Here is a 23,161-nt window from a genome sequence, read left to right on the forward strand (position 1 = left end):
CTGTAGGTCCATACAATGCAAGTGAATGGGTGCCAAATTTTTGAAGCTCCATATAGCCATCATAAAAGTAATCTGTTCGACTCCAGTGGATTAATAAATGTCTTCTGAAGAGACATGCTAGGTGTATGTAAGAAATCGATCAATATTTTTACTAAAAATTCACGACCGCCATGGTCAAGCGCATTGGCAAGTTCATGCAAGAACTGATGCGTGTAATACGAGAAAAAAAAGGGAAGTGCACTGTTGTTTACATTGAGGAGCATAAAAAATCTTACATAGATGCCTCATTCGGCTGGTTTGAATATGTCAACTGCAGCAACATCTTGGACCGCTGAACTAGGAGAGCTGTTTGAATCGGATTGAACGCAAGTGAGTGAGTGGAGGAGATGCCTCAGACCGAGCTCCTTGTTCACACTGCTGCATAAACTGCTTTTAAGTGGAAACAGTATTGCAGTCGCAAACCAGTGAATATCTACAAAAAGGAGGCTTTCACCCTTACATCACGCGAGAGGCAGATTGAACTCCACCCTACATACCTCAAGCTGGCCGGAAGCAAAAATGTTTAGTAAAATATGTTCAAAATATTTATCTATTTCTTACACACACCTAGCTTTTCACTTCAGACAACATTAATTAATACACCGGAGTCGTATGGATTACTTTTATGATGGCTATCATTGTGATTAAAAATGTTGACACCCATTCACTTCTAGAAATATTAATTTGTGTTCTGCTGAAGGAAGACAATCATACATGTCTGGAAGGGCATGAAGGTAAGTAAATGATGAGAGAATTACAATTTTTGAGTGAATTATTCCTTTAAATTTCAGTCTGTTCCTCACACAAAATTATTGTATGGATTTAGAAGGCTTGGATTATAACACATGAGTTGACTACTTTTACTTTTTTATTTTTGTTCATTTTGGTGCTTGGCAACCCCAGTTATAACTACCCATTTTCATTAAATTGAGAAAAAAGCAGTTTGACATTATTAAATCATCTTTTTGATCACCATGGAAAAAGAAAACTTAAATGGGTTTTTTGTTAAATGAAGATGAAAAGATAAAGTGAACTACCACATTTTGCACTGATCTCTTAGCCACTGGGTTTGATAAAGTTCTAAGCTGTAATCGTTTGAGTTTACAGTTTTGGAACGATGTCTCTGTTATGCATTGTGGCTGACCATCTTGTCAACTTTTGTTAGAGTAAGAGGAAATAGAATTTCATTAGCTTTTTTTGAAGCCAAGTATTATAAACAAAAGATTTTACTCTTTAATATGAAAAACATGAATGAAGAATACATACAACAACAAGAAGTTGTTGACACACATATTTGAAAAATATTTTTTAAAATCTTGAACTTTTTGCTTTACAGATGCCCAAGATGTCAATTTATCACCAACAAGTAAAAAAATATTATTGCCATAACACTGACAATTACCCCTAAGAGTAATATTACTATTTTACACATTTATTAGCATGTACAATGTTGTCCATTTACAGTACACTGAAAGCAAATTCAGCAAAAATATTTTTTCCAATTAAATGATGATTTTATCAAGGTCATTCTGTATAAATCATCAGTGTGGAACAGCAATGGGGATTCTCCAACAATTTATTAAGACATTTTTGTTAAGACTTCATTAAGCTGTCCGGCTCTTCTCTAAATCTACCAGCTCCATGCCTTCACAGTAAGAATGAGGACGAGAGGCTTTCACCTGGACAGGAAGAACATTTCTGTCTTTATTTGAGCTATTACAACAATAGAGATGAGAGTGTAAGTATGACTTACCGTGTTAGTATTTCTGTTGAGCTGCTGCAGTAAAGGGAAGGGTGTCCACTGAATTGGCTCAATCGGCCAGCTACAGACAGACAGGTCACTAGCCTTCCCAGAGTCCACCACACAATCCGCCAAACTGCAGTTGCTGAGATCCCAACCATACTCAGAACTGTACACACAAACATACACAGAAAAACATATCTAAACAAAACAATGTTGTGCATTTCCTGTTGTGCTTTATCCCTTTGGTGATGATTCACAAAATATACAGATAGAACCAATCAAACCAATACCAGTAATGGTTTCAGATGGCAATGCCATAGAGATGGTAATGCCATATATGATTAAAATATTAATTCCATGTTATTTTAACATGGTAATTTATTTTAACTATGATTTGCCATGATACCCTGACAAAAAGCATGGTTATACTATAAAAGCATGGTATTTATTTTTTAAATAAACCACCAACAAAAAAGAAAAGAGAAAACACCACTCTATATACATTTTTGCAAAACTTGTTATATGTGTCTCCAGGTACAATTTCTTGCAGCTTCCAGGTGAAATTAACACTAGAGGTGCTACAACGACTGTGTGTTTTATTCACTTTCACTCAAATCATGACTTTAATGGCTTATTATGACTTTAAAAAATACTTATTTTTCTCTCTATTACTCAGAACCTGCTATTTTATGATATCCACACATTTTTACTCTAATGTATCTTTTGAAAAACTATACATTTTAATGCATGTATTACAGACGGACCTACATATATGTATTCCATGATTAGCTTGTGCGATAGCTTACCTGATAGTGTTGGACATAGAGTCGAAGGACTACAGTTCAAGTCCAGCCATGGACTCAAGCTGCTACATTACATTGTAGAGTCATAGACACAGTCATTTTGCTTCAGCATTTTAAAACACTAATGGTTAGGTTTTTATTTAACTTTATTTTCACTTTTTTCACTTATTTATATATATATATATATATATATATATATACACTCACCTAAAGGATTATTAGGAACACCATACTAATACTGTGTTTGACCCCCTTTCGCCTTCAGAACTGCCTTAATTCTACGTGGCATTGATTCAACAAGGTGCTGAAAGCATTCTTTAGAAATGTTGGCCCATATTGATAGGATAGCATCTTGCAGTTGATGAAGATTTGTGGGATGCACATCCAGGGCACGAAGCTCCCGTTCCACCACATCCCAAAGATGCTCTATTGGGTTGAGATCTGGTGACTGTGGGGGCCATTTTAGTACAGTGAACTCATTGTCATGTTCAAGAAACCAATTTGAAATGATTCGAGCTTTGTGACATGGTGCCTTATCCTGCTGGAAGTAGCCATCAGAGGATGGGTACATGGTGGCCATAAAGGGATGGACATGGTCAGAAACAATGCTCAGGTAGGCCGTGGCATTTAAACGATGCCCAATTGGCACTAAGGGGCCTAAAGTGTGCCAAGAAAACATCCCCCACACCATTACACCACCACCACCAGCCTGCACAGTGGTAACAAGGCATGATGGATCCATGTTCTCATTCTGTATACGTCAAATTCTGACTCTACCATCTGAATGTCTCAACAGAAATCGAGACTCATCAGACCAGGCAACATTTTTCCAGTCTTCAACTGTCCAATTTTGGTGAGCTCTTGCAAATTGTAGCCTCTTTTTCCTATTTGTAGTGGAGATGAGTGGTACCCGGTGTGGTCTTCTGCTGTTGTAGCCCATCCGCCTCAAGGTTGTGCGTGTTGTGGCTTCACAAATGCTTTGCTGCATACCTCGGTTGTAACGAGTGGTTATTTCTGGCAAAGTTGCTCTTCTATCAGCTTGAATCAGTCGGCCCATTCTCCTCTGACCTCTAGCATCAACAAGGCATTTTCGCCCACAGGACTGCCGCATACTGGATGTTTTTCCCTTTTCACACCATTCTTTGTAAACCCTAGAAATGGTTGTGCGTGAAAATCCCAGTAACTGAGCAGATTGTGAAATACTCAGACCGGCCCGTCTGGGACCAACAACCATGCCACCCTCAAAATTGCTTAAATCACCTTTCTTTCTCATTCTGACATTCAGTTTGGAGTTCAGGAGATTGTCTTGACCAGGACCACACCCCTAAATGCATTGAAGCAACTGCCATGTGATTGGTTGATTAGATAATTGCATTAATGACAAATTGAACAGGTGTTTCTAATAATCCTTTAGGTGAGTGTATATAAGGATTTATTTGTCATATGTCTCATTTATATTTTAAAACACTTTTGGGTAGGTTCAGGCAAAAGTTATACGATACGGAGGTATGTTTTAAAAACATCAATCTAAAATTCACCTTAAAACCTCATTAAATACAACACCATTTTACTCACTTTTGGTGCCCCCAGCTGGACATTTCACTGGAAAACTCATACATATTGAATTGCACAAATGTTGTCATGTTCACATAAATTCCATGAGATCAGGCTGACCAATACGTATAAGTGATAATTATTTGTATGTCCTGGCCAGTATCAATATGATGGCCAATAAAATAAATACAAATGTTGTATATAAAAATACATTGAGGCAGGGCGGAGGCCTAATTAGGCTGATTAGCCCGAGCGGGATAAAGGCAACCGGACAGAGAGAGAGAGTTACGGGCAGCTGCCCGACACCTGTGAGTGTGTTTGTCTTTTTGCTTTTTATTATTTAAATATTATTTATATTGTTAAGCCAGTTCTCGCTGCCTCCTTTCCATTAAACTGTGTCACACTGGTGCCGCAACCCAGGAAGGAGGAGGGATGCGCCGTAGTAGAGTCCTTGCCTCTACCATCCACCCCAATGGAGCAACCAAGGCCAGTCGCCAGGGAAAAGAGGAACCCAGCTGCCTCAGAGCGGATGAACCGCTGCTGACCACGAGGGGAGGAGGGACTCCTGGCCGACCGCCTGGAGTGGGAGGACCACTGCCAGGGGTGGGGGAGATCCCTTCTGTCCACCGAAAACGCTGCGGGGCATTCCATCCGCCAGGGGCCGGAGGACTGCCTCCAATCTGTCTGGGGAGGCGTGGCTGTCATCCACTAGAGGGTGGAGGAGTGGCCAGGCCATGATTCTGCACACCCGGCCCCTAATTTGGCTGATTAGCCTGAGAGGGATAAAGGCGACCGGAGATGGCAGTGCGACAGAGAGAGAGAGATATGGGCAGCTGCCCGATACCTGTGTGTGTGTGTTTGTTTTTTTGCTTAAGTTTATTATTAAAATATTATTTATATTGCAAAGCCAGTTCTCGCCTCCACCTTTCCATTGAACTGTGCTACCTACATCTTGTCTGTGTTAAAATATAAATGTTCACTGTAAAGCTGTAATCCAAACTTTTTCAAGCTTAATAGGAAATCAGTCATCAAATCATTACAATGTTCATTAGAAAAGATGGATAACTGTCTCATCCTTTTGTAACCTGGCAAAAAAAGTATACATTTTAAATTAAAATAAATAAATAAGCCCTGATATTAATTTCTTCCAATATCTGCATATTCAGAATGATACTGATAATAAATAATAATGAAAACATATATTGGCCAATACCAATATAGTCAATGGTATATTGTCTCATATTATTGAACACAAAACAAATGGAAAACTAAGTAACATAAATATTCTTCTGGTACCTGTGAGGATATACAGTGTTGAGGTGTGTTCCACTACCATGGTATGTGGAGACAACAGAAAGAGTGTCATCATGGTAACAGCACGTACGGTCAAGCGCTCTTAGGTGTAGTAATTCATCTGTGTGGGTGAAGACGGGTTTATCTAAAGAGTCCTCTGAGCCCGGCCATGACTTTCCCCAAAAACGAGCTGAAAGCTCATCAAAGTGATTGAATCGGTGATAACTGTACACACAAACATACACACACACACACACACATACATAGAATACTATCATTCACATATGAAAGTGTATTTTTGTGTTTCTCAGTTCAGTCCCTCTGTATGTGGCTACTACATTATAGATGAGTGTATGTGTGTGTTTAGACAGAGAATTACTTTGATTGTTTGTGTGTGATACCTGCTACGTGTTTGCTCCACTTTGGCTTGCATAAGCATGGTTTTAAAACGGCGCACTGCAAGATAAGACAGGAGGGCCATAACTGCAGCTACAGCGATCAATACCCCAAAGCACACACCCACCAAACGTGGCCGGGTCATGCGCAAGTCACAGCGTTGACCCATAAACCAATAATCCTCCCCAACAGGACACCTTCAGAAAAAGAATGAGTGTACAGTATAGCAAGAGCTTGGTAAAGGTTCAAAACAACACTGCATGTAACTGTAAATGCAACTCACTGACAGACAGGCTGTTGCCCGTGGCGATGGACACAGATGCCCTGATGTTTACAGTAGTCAGAGTAGCACACAGACCTACAGGTGACATTACCCTTTGAAGAAAAACACTGAAAGCCAGATGGGCATTCAAACAGCCAATCACAAACATCTGAATGAAAACCTGAGAGAGAGAGAGAGAGAGAGAGAGAGAGAGAGAGAAAGAATATGACATGTACAGATACCAATGAATGATAAATGTGACAGATGTAATTGGTTAAGTTGTCCTTGTTGGTCACTTACCTCCTACTGTAATATTTTTTACTCTGACTCCACCAACAAATAATCCTTTTTTTGGCAGTGGATTTAATCCTGCCCCGTGTAACAGAGACTCCATCTTCCCAAGCCAGGCAAGCGCCTCCACTGTCTCGAATCTAACTACTGTTTGAAGAACTGGACCTCTGATGAAAAAGAAAATCAATAATATGATCAGTCATAACCACCAATCAGTTCGACGTGTCATCAAACACTCTGATACACAGTGGCCAAAAATGTTAGCCCAGATGTGTATGACTTGCTTTCTTCTGCCGAACACAAATTATGATTTTTAGAAGAATATCTCAGTTCTGCAGGTCCATACAATGCAAGTGAATGTTGGCCAGGACTTGAAGCTTTGATTGGTGTGGGTAAGAACCAGATCAATATTTAAAAAAATTATTCACCCAAAAATGTTAATTCTCTCATAATTTACTCGCCCTCCTGCCATCCCAGATGTATGACTTCTTAAGAACACAAAAGAAGATAATTTTTTTAAGTAATCCACACGACTCCCCTGAATTCATTAATGTCTTCAAAAGCAAAATGCTTGGTGTAAGATATAGATCAATATTTAAAGGTTTTAAAAAAAAAAAAATCAAGAGAGTCGAGGTCAAACGCGTTGGCAAGTTCATGCGAGAACTGACGTGTCAAATACGAGAAAGAAAAATGGAAACGCAGTATTGTTTACAACAGAGGAGCATAGTTAATAATACATAGATGCCTCATTTGGCTGGTTTGGATACATCAACTGCGATGCCATCTTGGTATGAATGAGGAGAGCTGTTTGAATCGGTTTGAATGCAAGTGAAGGAGTGGAGGAGATGCCTCATATTGAACTCCACCCTTGTCAACGTACAAGCTGGCTGGAAGCGAACATTTTTAGTAAAATAATTTTAAATATTGATCTATTTCTTACAAACACCTAGCGTTTCACTTCAGAAGACATTAATTAGACCACTGGAATTGTATGGATTATTTTTATGATAGCTATATGTACCTTTTGGAGCTTCAAAAAGTTGGCTCCCATTAACTTGCATTTTATGGACTTACAGAGCTGAAATATTCTTCTAAAATCTTAATTTGTGTTCTGCTGAAGAAAGGCAGTCATACACACCTGGGATTGCATGAGTATGAGTAAGTTATGAGAGAATTTTAATTTTTTGGTGAACTGTTTCTTTATGTCATTTTTTTATTATAAATTCTCCTCCCTGCCCAGTAGGTGGCGATATGCCCGAAGAATGCGAATCAACCAAAAGAAAATTAAATAAAAACAATGAGAATGTGAAAGTGAAAAATTGCCAATTATGATAAAAAAAAGGACTTAATTATTAAACTGTTTCTCACCCACACTTATCAAATCTCAAATTTGAAGAAGTAATTTTATGAACTGACTTAATGACTATAAAAAGGACTATAAAAGTAATTACAAAATGGCTCAGAAAAGTTAGTTCGAGAAATGTTCTAGCATCATTTGTTTGCAGATGTCATTTGGTTTGATATTTTGTATCTAATGTAATGACATTCACACATTGCAAATGTGTCTTAAATGTCCAGATACTTAAGTCTACTGTATTAGACACTCAGAAAACAATAGCTACATTGCTTACATTTAATTGGTTAAATATATTAATCAGTAATTAATTACACCTATGTCCAGCCTATCAGCTGACACTTATTACTTCTAAATATATCTAAAAAACGTATTACAGACATAAGCAGGTTGGCATTTTACCTGTGCCAGGTCACATGTTGACTCTGGTACCCAGCAACCCTCTGAAGAAATGACTCCATCTACAGGAGTGGATTATGTTCACTATATTATTGCAATGGCAGTCAAATTACAAAATTGCAGTAGCTACAGGAAATTAAGTAAAATTAAAATAGTTTTACCTCAAGGAGCCTCATACTAGGAGCAAAGTTTTCTTCCAGGATGACTTGTAAGAGTACTTGAAATGTTTTATCTGAGAAACATAATATATATATATATATATATATATATATATATATATATATATATATATATATATATATATATACGTATTTTAGGAAAACAAATAAATGGACCAACAATTCAAATTTACAAGAAAGGAATGTAGTGTAAAATAAAAAAAATCCAGATTGTTTACACTAATCCCTGCTGAAAAGAACAGTTTAGACCAGCTTGCACTGAAATCGTGGTTTTAAGGCATCTTTACACCACCAAGTTAATCCTGCACTGTGCCTTCTTAAATGTATGTGAGACGCAATGCAGCATAAATTGAGCCAATCTAAATGATGCCTGCTCTAACCCACCTCAGAACAGCATTAAAACTTTCATTTTATAATGATAGCGGTTGTGTTTTATATTTAATGTATAATTTCATATTTTCATTCATTTTATATTTCTATATAAAAAAAAATTACATTTAATACATTAATCTTATTATATGTATGTAATTGTAATTTTTGTGTAGATGCATTTATGCCTGCTCTGAGCAGCATTGAACAGTCTGTGTAAATGCATCTACACGCCGATTTAAATACGATTTCTATGCCACATTGGCAGTGGAAAGATGGATTTAACCTGTATTTAAATTGTCTTGTCCAGTAAAACTATCTAAACATCCTTAAAACAAGATTAATTTACTTGCAAAGCAAAATGACAGAAGTCTTTTTTTAAGTCTATTTTGTTTTTTAGATAAATCAAACCAAATGTTGTGAGGTTGGACAAGAAAAACAAGAAAAACCTGTTTTTCAATAGGGTAAGAAAAATATATGTAATTCAAATGGAAAACAAGTACATTTTTACCCCATTGGCAATTACTTTTGCCAAGTTTTAAGCATAAACCTCAACACAAGACCTAATAATACCATATATCAATTTCCTTCTAAAGTACTGTACTTTTATCTTGTTTTAATGGCGTTTCGATATTTTTGTGAATTTCCAAGTTGTCCAAGCTGGTTAATGCTGGTTAGTACTGGCTTGCTACTGGTCAAGCTGATGACATGGTGTTTCTGGTGAAGCTTCTTGAACAATCTTGCTGGTAAAGTAGATGAAATACAATATGCTGCTGACCAGCCATGGTTAACATTTTAGTATGTATTTTAGAAAAAGGTTTTGTTGAACACAGTTGACAGAAATGGTGCTCACCCTTGATGATTGCTGGTTGATCCTCCACTATGAAAAATTGCCTCCTGTGTGGCCATAGCCTATCAGAGCTGGATGCAGTAGACTGGATCCAAGATTGTGTCTGAGTGATTGAGTGTGTGGACACTGTATGTGATAACATTGTTTGAGTAAGATAGGAGCTTGTGGTTGTATGTTTTGAAGGTCTGATGGTGTTAGGTTGTGGCAGTGGAGTGTGCGTACGGAGACGCACTCTAGGATTTTCTGTAGATGTAGCATGTGGAGACATTGTGGGTTGTGAAGTAGTTTGCCTGGTGTCCCAATGTGAAGTGGTCATGCTAACATGTGAGGTGGGTTGAACAGCATTATCAGACACCCTGACTGCAGATCTGTTAGAGATGTAGTTAGATGTGATGTCAGCAGATGATGGACTCAGTGTCACAGCAGTCCCTGTAGTCTGAGAGGTAAAGCTTTCAGTGTTTTCCATTGAACCAGTATGAATGTCATTAAATGGAGCCAAACCAAGAGTTGTCTTGAAACTACTGAAAGTAGTCACGCTACTGGAAGTAGGACTGGAGTTACTTACATCCACAGTTTGTCCACTACTTGCTTGGTCAATAATAACAGTAGAAAATCTGAAATCACTCTGAGTGTTTTCAGAAGGTGTCGGTGAATACTGAGGGGCAAGTGAGTGCATTGGTGATTCTACAGTTAGTGGTGGTGAGTTTGTTGGACTATAGGTATGGACCTCTGATGATGACATCTCAAGTTCCTCATCCTCTGTGTAGTTTTTTAATCTTACTGCAAAGATACCTTCAAACATGATATCAGTGGTCACGTTGGGATTAATCTGAGGATTAGTAGAACTGGATGAAGGGATTGATGGAGGCGTTGTTATGGGGCTTTCCTGTCTTTCTTCATCTTGTCTCTCTGTAGAAGGTAAATATGAGGTGCATGTACGGTTGCCACAACCACTTCTAAAAAGAGATGGTTTTGTATCTCCCTCTGGTGTACTTGTACTCTCAGCAGGGGTCCGATCTGGAGGGGTAGTAAATAAGAATGAAGAAAGAATTATTTTGTTACTGATGTGTGACAACAGATCAGATATTTCAGTAGTGATGGACACAGATGCTGAGCTTGCTTGTATTAGGCTGGGTTTGTATGGTGTGTGAGATGTGGATGGTTGATGCTACTGGAGAAGATGACTTTGTGTTATGTGACGTGTGAGCGAACTGGATTGTTGAAAGCATATGTTTGTTTTACCTGAGGTTGTTGGGTCTTTCTCAGTTGCAGAGAGGATGGTAACATTTATTGGAATTTCAGTTTTTCCACTTGTAGAATCAAAAGACTTGGAGTAACCAGAGTATACAGTCGCATCGTTATCTGAAAACATTATTGGGTTGGTTTGATTAACGTCTGGTAACTCTGAAACCGCAGCAGGTGTGCTACTAACCATTTCTGAATCACTGTAGATCGTTGAGTGTGTTTGATTATTAATGTTTCGATTTGGATGAGCTGACCTTGGAAAGTGATCCGTTCTGTCCATTTCTGACGCTATAGGTCGGTTGTCATGGGTGATTCCAAGAGTATTCTGATGGAACAGACTCTTTTCAATCCTCTCTATTATTCTAAACATGTTAGGGACCATCACTGTGGTAACCTCATGCTGATCTTTGTTAGGAATGTCACTGAGGAAGTCTGTCTGTTTAGAGGTTTTGCTCAATGGGCCTTGATTTGTGTCTCTATTACCTGGCCTGATAGAAGGGAACCTGGCTGTTGGAAACATTGAACTTTGTGGATCACCTCTTTTACCCCTAACTGTGCTAGACTGAGTTTTAGTAAATGTGTGAGAATCTGTGTGCTCTGAACTTCCTGTATGTAACTCAATGTGTGTCACATCGCTTGTGTCTAACACTGTGCTTGTTTTTCCAGTAATATCAGTTGCCTGGCTGGGTGTAGTGTGTAAGGACAGCAATGATGACTGTATTTCAGTGAAAGATAGAGCCAAAGAAGTTTTGTAGGACAACGCAGTAAATGTGTTTATGTGTGTTTTAGGGGCAGGGTTTGTATCTGCCCCAATGTGTGTATCAGAATAAGAATGTGTGCCAGTGTGTATGAGGTCAGAGATCCAGGCTCCAGCTGTTTCCTGTCCATTGTTTGTGTTTTCCTGTGGAAAGTGAGATCTGCTCTTATCTGCAAGGTCAGACACTCCTTCGCCCTGCCATACACTCTCGCCCCTGAGAGTATATGTTATGGGGGCCACATTGCCTGGGCTGGGAATGTCTGGGGTGAATGTCACACTGTTTGAGCCACTGGGAAAAGGAGACACTGAGTCAGTGTCAGAGTGTGTGGAAGGCCTTAAAGCAAGAACATGGCTGTCCTCTGACGTGTTCCATCCTTAGAAACACAAAAGATGAATGGAAACAGGAATGTCAGGATTATTCAAGACACAGAATTCCAGCACCATGGGAAATACACAACCATACGCTGACCTTCAAATTAGATACTGTTTATATACTCCATATAAATAGAAATGTCAGAAATGTGAAATTTCTTTCAAATTGGTTTCTTGAATACGTATATATTACTGTATTTGTTTTTGGTAACACTTTGCAGTCATTAAACTTACTCAGATGTAATGCACCTGAAGTTTTCATAGTCCTTCTTAAGTTCCATTCAATGATGGTTCTCCCAGTTCCAGAGAACAGCACACGCTCCTCTTTTTCATAGGTCAGTTTATCCTCATTCCCAAATGTAATCCCAAGACAAGCGCCATAACCAACAGAAATTACATCTATCCACACTGTCTGATTTTCATGCGCATCAATAATCCAAGTGGAAGTAACATCCAGAAGTTTATTCATGCACTTTTGGGTAATATTGTTTAATGTTGATCTGGTGGGGTGTAGTTTACTGGGTAAAGAGTACCTGATAGAGCCGCTCCTCTTTCGAAGAACATTAATTTTACCACCACAGTCTGAACTCAAGCTCAACGATGCATTACCTATGAAAAGAAACATCATGATTATCCTCAATCATCACTAAATTAAGAAGCACTCATTTATTTTATAAAATTTTTCTTTTTTAATACAAGTTAATGCTATTTAAGGATCCTATTTTCCATACAATAATGTTACTAATTTTACCACACTCTTTGCCAAAACACCATAGTTATTACAGTAAAAAAAAAAAAATTGGGTATTAGCCACCAGAAATGTGGTACTACAGTAGTTTAGGTACATTAAATATGTTTTTATTGAAGATAATCTTATTTCATAAGTCCCATACAAAAGTGTAGTAGTATAGGTTATGCCGAAACATCATTATTACTACAATAAATCAATGGTAAATTTGAATTAGTCTCCACTATCATTAAATATTATTGTAGCTTAGTAGCATGTTGTATTATTTGTACCTAACCATGTATATACTGGTGTTACCATTTGATTCCATCATTGTACCATAGTAACGAAACTTTTTGTAAGAGGGAGACCCCATTTACTTTATTATAATATTAGAGTAGTAACAATACTGTTGTAACTATGGTATCTTGACTGAATCTCCAAGGTACATTTTTGTAAGTCCGTGTTATAGATCCACCACTGTGCATTACGTAGTCTATCAATATTGTTTATAATAAATAATATAGCCTGTAAAAATATTACGTTATTTTCTGTTTTCAACGCTATAAGATGCCTAGCACTTAAATGTCCTCATGTGTAAATAAAATTATACTCTTACCTGGAGCGAAAATAAACAGTAAAAGATACACAAAACGACGCATTTTGTGAACCGAAACATTCCAGGCAGGAATCCGTCCTAACAGTTGATTCCATAAAGAACGTCTTACACTCCTAAAATATTGTGTATATAGGACTTTAGACTTTTGGAGAAAAAAAAAATCTATTTTATAGAAGAGTAAGGGTACATCCCTCAGTCCGCGCGCAGAGACCCTGTGGACGAGCAGCTCGGTGAAATATAACTCACGCGCGTGTGCGCGCGCGCCTGCGGGGTGTAGAAAACAGGGTAAACATATGATTGCGATTAGGCATCTTTTTAAAGAGGGAAATGGGACGGAAGCGGTTAAAAAGTTTAAGAGAAAGAGAAAAAAAAGTTTGAGACAGGGCATTTTCCAAACAGCGTTTTTGCACCCTTGAAAGGCACTTGGGGAAGGGGACGCCACCTGAAGTGTCGTTCCAAACAAAAGTAAGAAAGTATTATTTATTTATTTATTTGTTTATTCACAAAAAGCCCTTTCACAAGACTTTTAATGAAGGGCACATTCAAAATGTAATGTTATGTACCCACATCAAAAGCTCTGTCCTTCGTAGTGAGTAGGGCATATTGATGATCACTTCGCCCACATGGGTTTGGGTTCCATTAACTTGGTTGTGTGTGTGTGTGTGTGTGTGTGTGTGTGTGTGTGTGTGTGTGTGTGTGTGTGTGTGTGTGTGTGTGTGTGTGTGTGTATGTGTGAGCGTGTATTTATCACTTTGTGGGGACCAAATGTCCCCATAAGGATAGTAAAACCCGAAATTTTTGACCTTGTGGGGACATTTTGTTGGTCCCCATGAGGAAAACAGCTTATAAATCATACTAAATTATGTTTTTTGAAAATGTAAAAATGCAGAAAGTTTTCTGTGAGGGTTAGGTTTAGGGTTAGGGTTAGGTTTAGGGGATAGAATATAAAGTTTGTACAGTATAAAAACCATTATGTCTATGGAAAGTCCCCATAAAACATGGAAACACAACATGAGTGTTTGTGTGTGTGTGTGTGTGTGTGTGTGTGTGTGTGTGTGTGTGTGTGTGTGTGTGTGTGTGTGTGTGTGGCCTCACTCAAAAAAATAATTATAAGATTTACGCATTTCAGTTTAATTAGAAATTCCATAAAATCGAATTGAGTAATCTTTGATTAAATAAAATACAAAAATGTATTAATTTAATTTCAGTAAAACAGTTCACAATTCAGTTTGATGGAAGTTTGTTACAAAATTGAAATGTGTAAATCTAGGCTAAAAATAGGCTAATATATATAAAACATATTATATATATATATATATATATATATATATATATATATATATATATATATATATATATATATATATATATTTTTTTTTTTTTTTTTTTTTTTTTGCATAATTTAAAAGCTGCACATTTTGGGAATTGGGCATTTCAAATTGGGGAGAAAAAAAAACTTTAAGATTGATTTAGCTAAACACGAACAATTATTTGGGGTGTACTTGGGGATGTTGTCATTTAGAAAAAAAAAATCATAAAATAATGTTTTATAATAGGCCCAATTATTATTATAATTAATGCTTTGTTTTTTGGGTTTGTACCACAGTTAGTAGGCCTAATTAGAATTACATAACCACAGAACTCTGTGGTATGTCCTTATAAGATAGTTAAGTCATGTATGTGTGTGGTTAACAGAGAAAACAGAGACATTTTTTGTGCTCGCCTTACAAGCTTGTGCTATCAATTTATACTATAAATTAGATCAAATAGACGGTCACTATAGGGATCATTGTCAATATCAACTCTCTGTGCCTTAAAACTTAATGAGCCGCCTACAAAAACAACAGTTTTCAGAGATTGAACAAGCCTGTGATGCCCAAAATTGCTGTCTACGCACACAAAAAAAGTACCCAAGAGAACCATGTTTTCACTTTTAGAATATGGTCCTACCTTTCATTTATATAACTAACTGATGATATCAAAGTACCACCAACACAGTACATTTTTGTAGGCAACTCACTAGGTTTTGAGACACAGTTACTGTCAGCCAACATAAATTCCTTTCAGTCCAAGGCCGAAAATGTGTGTCTGAATCTGAGATAAATGTATTAAAAGTATTTAAAATTTCCTACATGCACAAAAATGTCTTGACACTCATACACACACAGAAGAGGAACAGCCTGGAGCGTCCCTCCCTCGCCTCTCATCATCACATATTTTCATAGATGTCCAGTAACACACACATTAACAGAAACACATGCCTAAGAGCAAGCTAAAAGTTTTTGTTACATCTAACCTCTGTTGTACTCTATCAATCACAGTTCTTAAACCATGTCTGATTTTATTGCAATGCCAAATCACTTATTTAAAAAATTTAGATAAAACATAAATTATCACATAATGACAGCTTTTCTGTGTATTTATGAAACTGTGAAAATGTACTGTGTTGGTGGTACTTTGAGCTGCTTTATCAATCAACCTTGAGATGGTATATAACATTATGTAGGACATCTCTTACTGAAAGTTAAAGGGATAGTTCACCCAAAAATGAGAATTCTCTCATTTACTCACCCTCATATCATCCCAGATGTGGATGACTTGCTTTCTTCTAGTGAACACAAAGATTTTAGAACAATATTTCATTGAAAGTGAATGGTGGCCAGAACTTTGAAACTCCAAAAAGCACATAAATGCAACCTAAAGTAAACCATACGACTCCAGTGGTTAAATCCATGTGTTCAGAAGCAATATGATAGGTTTTAAATGAAAGGTTTTGGCTTATCTTCCTCTTTGTTATATCATCAAAAATAACAGTTCTAAAGGAAATGCTATGGTTGAGACTATGCATGAATCTTCTGAACTGTCACTACAAGAATCTATTTACATTTGTGGATTTTTTAAATTCATTAGACAAGAATGTGAAAGTATCATTATCTCCAGCCATGTTATAATAATTGTTAACAGTTGTTAATATTATTTATGGGGTGTAAATGGTTGTAGTGGAAGTATTAGTGTTTACTAAAGTGCTGGAAAAGAAAAATAGGACATTTTTCTTTTCCAGCACTTTAGTAAACACTAATAAAATTTGTAAAATTCTTCTATCCATTCCATTCTTCCAAATAACCTGTGTAGCACTCTCTTGGCTCAAACTCTGGAAAATTCTAAACTGAAACACTGGACTTGGCAAACATTTTCAGTAGGTTGTGCATAGTAGTAGTAGTAGTGTGACTCATACTTTAAACCCATATTAAACTATTATTTCAGCATCCACTTATTTTAACAGATCCCAGGGATTTGCAAGTGTCTATGTGCTTTATCATTACCTGCTGATCATATCTAATGCGACTCCTACTTTTAATGTAATCTCTGGCAACTTTTTGTATTCTACCACATTCGTATTGCTGATACATTCTTTTTTCAGTTTCAAGTGTGGTCTTGCCTTTTTTGCCGGTTTGCAAATGCTTTATATGTCAAAAAGCAAAGAATGTTGCACATATGTATATATGCATTAAGAGTTGCAAACAGTTGCCCCATAGACTTGTATTGTAAGTGCCTTTCCTGACACATTATTTATTTTTTCACAAACTGAGGTACGTTGAAAATATCTTCTGTGGAAATAGACAACATGCCACTGATGCTGTCAATACAGCTTATTTTGTTTTTATCCCACAATATTATTTTAATGATGTGGCCAGTCCTACTGACAAAGATGGTATATGTCAAATGGTCTTCATACATCTGAACGCAGACATACATGAGGTCCTTTAAAAGTGATTTAATCTCTTTATTATTGTAGTATCATATGAATTATTCACATTACGTTCACACACTTATTGTATGAATAAGGAGCTTGTTAATGCATCTAGCAGAAAATTATGCCATCCTGAACATTACAAGCAACCAAAAACAAAATTATGAACACAGATTTATCTAAATACAAAAAGAAAAACAGAAGAAAAAAAGAGCAGTTTGTGACAAAACATCCATGGTGTTTGTCATGTGACAGGATTCTCTTTGCCTGGATGAAAAAGAGTGACCCTATTAGGAACAAAATTACTGAATTTTCTGTTGACATTTGTCTTTAATATTTGAACTCACAATAATTTGTCATTCTCATTCATAGACATCTTTCTTGTCAGCGATGTACTGAATGATCTCGTGTGGTGTCATCAACTTCTCTGCTTCAGTATCAGGGATCTCAAAACCTGCACACGAGAGCAAACATGGTTATGTAAATACATAAAAAAAAAAGACTACCGGTTATTACCAAGTTCATATAAAGGGGTATATTAATGATGCTGATTGTATGCAGGTTCTGCTATTGCTAAAATAGATTTAAATGGACTTTTACAAGGAAAACTTTATTTCAAAGAGAAATAGTTTGTTGTTGTTTTTGTTTGTTTGTTTGAGTGCAGGGGTTTTCAAACTGGGGTCTGCAAGGGTGTGCTAGGGGGTCCGCAGAAAAGTTTAGAGAAAAAAATTATGAATGAATAAAAAAGTAAACATTTACCAAACTGAAAATTATTACGGTTTCATTCTGTTTTCTAAGGACTACAAATAGATTTGAATTTAATTGAAAATGTTTTTCGTCAAGTTTTTACATACCGGTACTCTAAAAGTGCATAGAAAAAAGATATGTGGTTAACTTAATATAGAGTAAATATTTTCCAGATATTTCTTTATTTCAGATGTCTTATTTATTTATTGTTATAAGATAACAATATAAAATCCATCCATCCATCTTCAACCGCTTATCCGAAGTCGGGTCGCGGGGGCAGCTGCTCCAGCAGGGGGCCCCAAACTTCCCTATCCCGAGCCACATTAACCAGCTCTGACTGGGGGACCCCCGAGGCGTTCCCAGGCCAGTTTGGATATGTAATCTCTCCACCTAATCCTGGGTCTTCCCCGAGGCCTCCTCCCAGCTGGACGTGCCTGAAACACCTCCCTAGGGAGGCAGCCAGGGGGCATCCTTACCAGATGCCCAAACCACCTCAACTGACTCCTTTCGATGCAAAGGAGCAGCGGCTCTACTCCGAGCTCCTCACGGATGACTGAGCTCCTCAACCTATCTCTAAGGGAGAAGCCCGCCACCCTTCTGAGGAAGCCCAATTTGGCCGCTTGTACTCGTGACCTAGTTCTTTCGGTCATGACCCAGCCTTCATGACCATAGGTGAGGGTAGGAACAAAAATTGACCGGTAGATCGAGAGCTTTGCCTTTCGGCTCTGCTCTCTTTTCGTGACAACGGTGCGATAGAGCAAGTGCAATACCGCCCCCGCTGCCCCGATTCTCCGGCCAACCTCCCGCTCCATTGTCCCCTCACTCGTGAACAAGACCCTGAGGTACATGAACTCCTTCACTTGGGGCAATACCTCCTTCCCTACCTGGAGTACGCACTCCATCGGTTTCCTGCTGAGAACCATAGCTTCAGATTTAGAGGTGCTAATCCTCATCCCAGCTGCTTCACACTCGACTGCCAAGCGATCCAGTGAGAGCTGAAGGTCATGGACCGATGATGACATGAAGACAACATCATCTGCAAAAAGCAGCGATGAGATCCCCAGCCCACCGAACCGCACACCTTCTCCACCCCGACCACGCCTCGATATCCTGTCCATGAATATCACAAACAGGATTGGTGACAAAGCGCAGCCTTGGCGGAGACCAACCCCCACATGGAATGAACTCGACTTTTTGCCGAGGACCCGGACACAGCTCTCGCTTTGGACGTACAGGGATTGGATCGCCCTAAGAAGGGACCCCCCCACCCAGTACTCCCGCAGCACCTCCCACAGTCTCTCCCGGGGGACCCGGTCATACGCCTTCTCCAGATCCACAAAACACATGTAGACCGGATGGGCATACTCCCAGGCCCCCTCCAGCATCCTTGCGAGAGTAAAGATCTGGTCCGTCGTTCCACGGCCAGGACGAAAACCGCATTGTTCCTCTTCAATCCGAGGTTCGATAATCGGCCGAACCCTCCTCTCCAGCACCTTGGAGTAAACTTTACCAGGGAGGCTGAGAAGTGTGATACCCCTGTAGTTGGCACACACTCTCTGATCCCCCTTTTTGAAGAGGGGAACCACCACCCCGTTCTGCCACTCCTTAGGCATATTCAATATCACACTTACTATTTTTTCATTATCCTCCCGAGTTGTTTGATTTGTAAATAGTAGCCCCTAATAAACATGCAAAAATATGTTATTTTAGAGCAAATAGTATTCCTAAAAATGTATGTCCTCATATGGGGACAGCGGTACTAAGCTGTGAAATGTTTAATATATACAAGCTATAGAAAGTCAGATTTTTTTTTTATCAAATTGTTTATGTTTCCAGGAGTGTTGGTTATTCATATTTTTGAGACATTACAGCTGATGTTTTGTAAAGCTGCTTTGAAACAATGTGTATTGGCAAGAGCACAAATAAAAACATATAAAATAAAAATTATTTGACATTTATGTTACAATGTTTTTTGCTACTTTAACAACAAATCTCAATGTTCTCTCTTTGCATTGTGAAACAAGTGAAGCATTTTACCAATCAGAAATTTGCATAAATGATGTTGAGTGGTCCAAACATCAACTGCAGAATGAATCAGAAGTTTTGGTTGGATGTTAGGAGTGAATGCACTGAGCTGCATAGGAAAGCTCCCTTGCTTCATATTTAGTGATTGACTTAACCTCAAGTGTGCTGTCTTTCCACACTGGTTTCAGAACTGTTTGAAATACACATTATTTTCATCCTACCTCCATATAAAGCCTTTGAAAGCAACATTTTTCAGCTTTTTGATGAAACCATTGATTCTCAATGTGATATTGCACAGTAAGTATAGGATTTGTAATGGAAAAATTACCCTATAATCCATGTCAGTGGTCATTGTGTTTAATAGCGTGCCGCTTCGCAATAAATAGTTCATATTTTCAAGATGGCATATGGTATAGTTTTTGAATGTTGATGTCCACACTCAAACTTTGTTATAAGACACCATTCAACAAATCTACACCAGATCCCTCATTTGCCTCTAAAGAGAGTGCATGATTTATGTATGAAAGATGTGAATTAGAGGTATAAGGTGTTTTTCTCACAAAACTAGAGCTCATTTTTCTACTCATCCCAAAATAATTTAGGTGTTCTTCATTTCTGTATTTGCAAGATTTTTAACAAAAATTGTAAAAGAGGGACAAACCAAATTCATCTTCCATGGCCATGATGATCTCCACCTGATCTAAACTGTCCAATCCCAAGTCCTTCATGAAGTGAGATGTAGCCTGGAGCTATAGCGAATGAACAATTAAATTAATGTCACTGTAAAAACTTTGACTCTAGAGTGTGGATTATGTTTAAGCCAAATTCAAAATACATGTTGTCCATCCGACCAGCTATTAGAGTATCTACCTTCTCAGGGTTGATTTTGTCATACAGCTTCAGCACATAGAGCACACGGTCATGGACACTCTGTAGAGTTAATGGGGGCAAATCACTGTACTGCCTCCACTGAGAGACGTGAAGCGTATTGGCAGAGATCTTCAAAAGACAGACAGTAATGAAAAACATGTTTTAAATACAACATTTAGCATCTGCCACAAGAGACAACCAGGGTAAAACTACAATGCAGTACAACCAATGACTGAAGATGCTCAAGTCTTATGAGGGGCAAGCAATCACATAGATAAAATATATTATGATGATGACATCCAATGACTTACCAGTGTCTTTAGTAACACTGATTTACATGATAAAATAACTATATTTTACATATTTCAGTTGCTTCATAGTGTATAGATCCAAAGTTTTAACCAAACGAGTTGCATATACAATCAGTAATTATTCTATTTCACTTATTTAACAGTATTATTGTGTCAAATCATTTGATTGGTTGAATTCCATAAATTTTTTCTTTTTTTTTGCTGTATTCAATTACGATTTATTATATGTAGGCCTATATATTGCAAGATTACATTTAGCTATACAATTATGAATTAGAAATTGGTACTTTTATTCACCACAGTGTCATTGTACTGATCACAATGTATAGTCAGCACATTAATAATGTGAAAAATTACTATTACAACTTGAAAAATAAAATTATTAAACTACTTCAGTGTTCTCATTAAAAAATCCTCAACTTGCAACAATGACAGCTTTGCAGATCCTTGGCATTCTAGCTGTCAGTTTGTCCAAATACTCAGGTGACATTTCACCCCATGGCTGTCTTGTCGGGCATCTGGCCTTCCACATCTCTTTCTGTCCTTGTTAGAGCCTGTTGTCCTTTGTCTTTGAAGACTGTAGTGTACACCTTTGTATGAAATCTTTTTTGGGCAATTACAAGCATTGTATAGGCTTCATTCCTCAAAACAATGATTTACTGATGAGTTTCTAGAGAAAGCAGTTTCTTTTTTGCAATTGTTTACCTAATATTGCCCTTAAGACATGCCAATCTATTGCATACTGTGGCAACTCAAAAACAACACAAATACAATTTTAAGCTTCATTTAATACACCAAATAGCTTTCAAATCTGTTTGATATAATGGCAAATTATTTTCTAGTACCAAATTAGCAATTTAGCGTGATTACTCAAGCATAAGGTGTTGGAGTGATGGCTGCTGAAATGGGGCCTGTCTAGATTTGATCAAAATGACTTTTTTCAAATTATGATTTTTACATCAGTAATGTCCTTGACTATACTTTGTGATCAGTTGAATGCCTTTGGTGAATTAAAGCACAAATTTCCTTCTGAAACAGCAAAATCTGTACATTATTCCAAACTTTTGGCAGCCTATGTATGTATGTATGCATGCATGCATGCATGTATGTGTGTGTGTTTGTGTGTGTGTGTGTATAATCATAATTGTATAGCTAAATGTAATCTTGCAATATATAGGCTTACATATTAAATCGTAATTGAATACAGCGGAAAAAACATGTATGGAATTCAAAAGAGACAAAAAAGATTTGACACAATAAAACTGTTAAATAAGTTAAATAGAATCATTACTGATTGGATCTATACGCTATGAAGCAACTGAAATATGTTAAATATAGTTGTTATTCTATCATGTAAGTCAGTGTTACTAAAGACACTGGTAGGTCATTGGAAGTCATTAGTCATTCACACATACATACATACATACCTGCGCCAGCGAAGACTTGTGTCCATTAGTCAGGTGTGAGAATGTTCTTCCGTGAATGAGCGGAACTGCTGTTAATATCGCAGCATTATTGACACGGTTAATAAATACTTGGTTCAGTGATGGGACAAACCGGGCAAAGTTGCGCGCCGCCATGTTTGACACTACGCTCCCACAATGCACGAGACTGACACTGCGCATGCGCCACACAATCCTCACTACACATCCCAGATGCAGTTTTGAAATTGTCACGTTTGTTTATTTATGAATGTATAGATACATTTAAAAAAAAAAAAAAACTCCATCAAACAACCCGTCATATTTTTCATTGTAAACCTGTGGCGAGATTAAGTTATTCACTGCATATTTGAATACTGCAACAAAAATATGGAATAGTCAATATATTGTGCATTTTCTACAAATTCTATGTATTTACTTGAATGAAACATGGTGTTAAAACTATTCAAGTGCAAGTAGCCTATTGATGCGAGAGTGACGGGGTTGAGAAGAGAGTGACAACATTGCATTTTTAAAATGTAGCAATTTCCATTATGTCCGTGACAGTGTTGACAAAAAAAAAAGGTATCCAAATAACTATTAATACAATTAATCAAACGTACTGTAAAAAAAATTCAAAATGACCAAATCCCAACTTTAATCATCATGTCTCTAAGAAATACATTTATTTTGTAAAATATATTTTAAATATCCCATCCAAAAAGTGCAGAAACATAATCTCATGTAATATTACTATTGCCAATATTGTTTAAAGTTGGTATT

General features: G+C 37.5%; 2 protein-coding genes across 2 annotated transcripts; both read right to left on the minus strand.

The window, feature by feature from the left end:
- Nucleotides 1–1,276: 1,276 nt before the first annotated feature.
- Nucleotides 1,277–13,484, minus strand: LOC127651888 (mucin-3A-like). The gene is made up of 12 exons (XM_052137933.1): nt 13,254–13,484; nt 12,142–12,516; nt 10,776–11,909; nt 9,537–10,550; nt 8,297–8,367; nt 8,139–8,197; nt 6,392–6,549; nt 6,113–6,272; nt 5,835–6,026; nt 5,437–5,658; nt 1,793–1,949; nt 1,277–1,718 (listed from the first exon to the last, which is right to left on the minus strand). The coding sequence occupies exons 1-12, from the start codon at nt 13,294–13,296 to the stop codon at nt 1,644–1,646; spliced, it is 3,660 nt and encodes a 1,219-aa protein (XP_051993893.1). The 5' UTR covers nt 13,297–13,484; the 3' UTR covers nt 1,277–1,643.
- Nucleotides 13,485–17,016: 3,532 nt separating this feature from the next.
- LOC127651709 (acyl carrier protein, mitochondrial-like) lies at nt 17,017–22,561 on the minus strand. Its single transcript, XM_052137669.1, has 5 exons — nt 22,385–22,561; nt 20,647–20,775; nt 20,438–20,525; nt 17,352–17,458; nt 17,017–17,271 (listed from the first exon to the last, which is right to left on the minus strand). The coding sequence occupies exons 1-4, from the start codon at nt 22,535–22,537 to the stop codon at nt 17,367–17,369; spliced, it is 462 nt and encodes a 153-aa protein (XP_051993629.1). The 5' UTR covers nt 22,538–22,561; the 3' UTR covers nt 17,017–17,271; nt 17,352–17,366.
- Nucleotides 22,562–23,161: the final 600 nt, after the last annotated feature.

This window comes from Xyrauchen texanus, chromosome 11 (genome assembly GCF_025860055.1).
Source record: "Xyrauchen texanus isolate HMW12.3.18 chromosome 11, RBS_HiC_50CHRs, whole genome shotgun sequence".
Lineage (NCBI taxonomy): Eukaryota > Metazoa > Chordata > Actinopteri > Cypriniformes > Catostomidae > Xyrauchen > Xyrauchen texanus.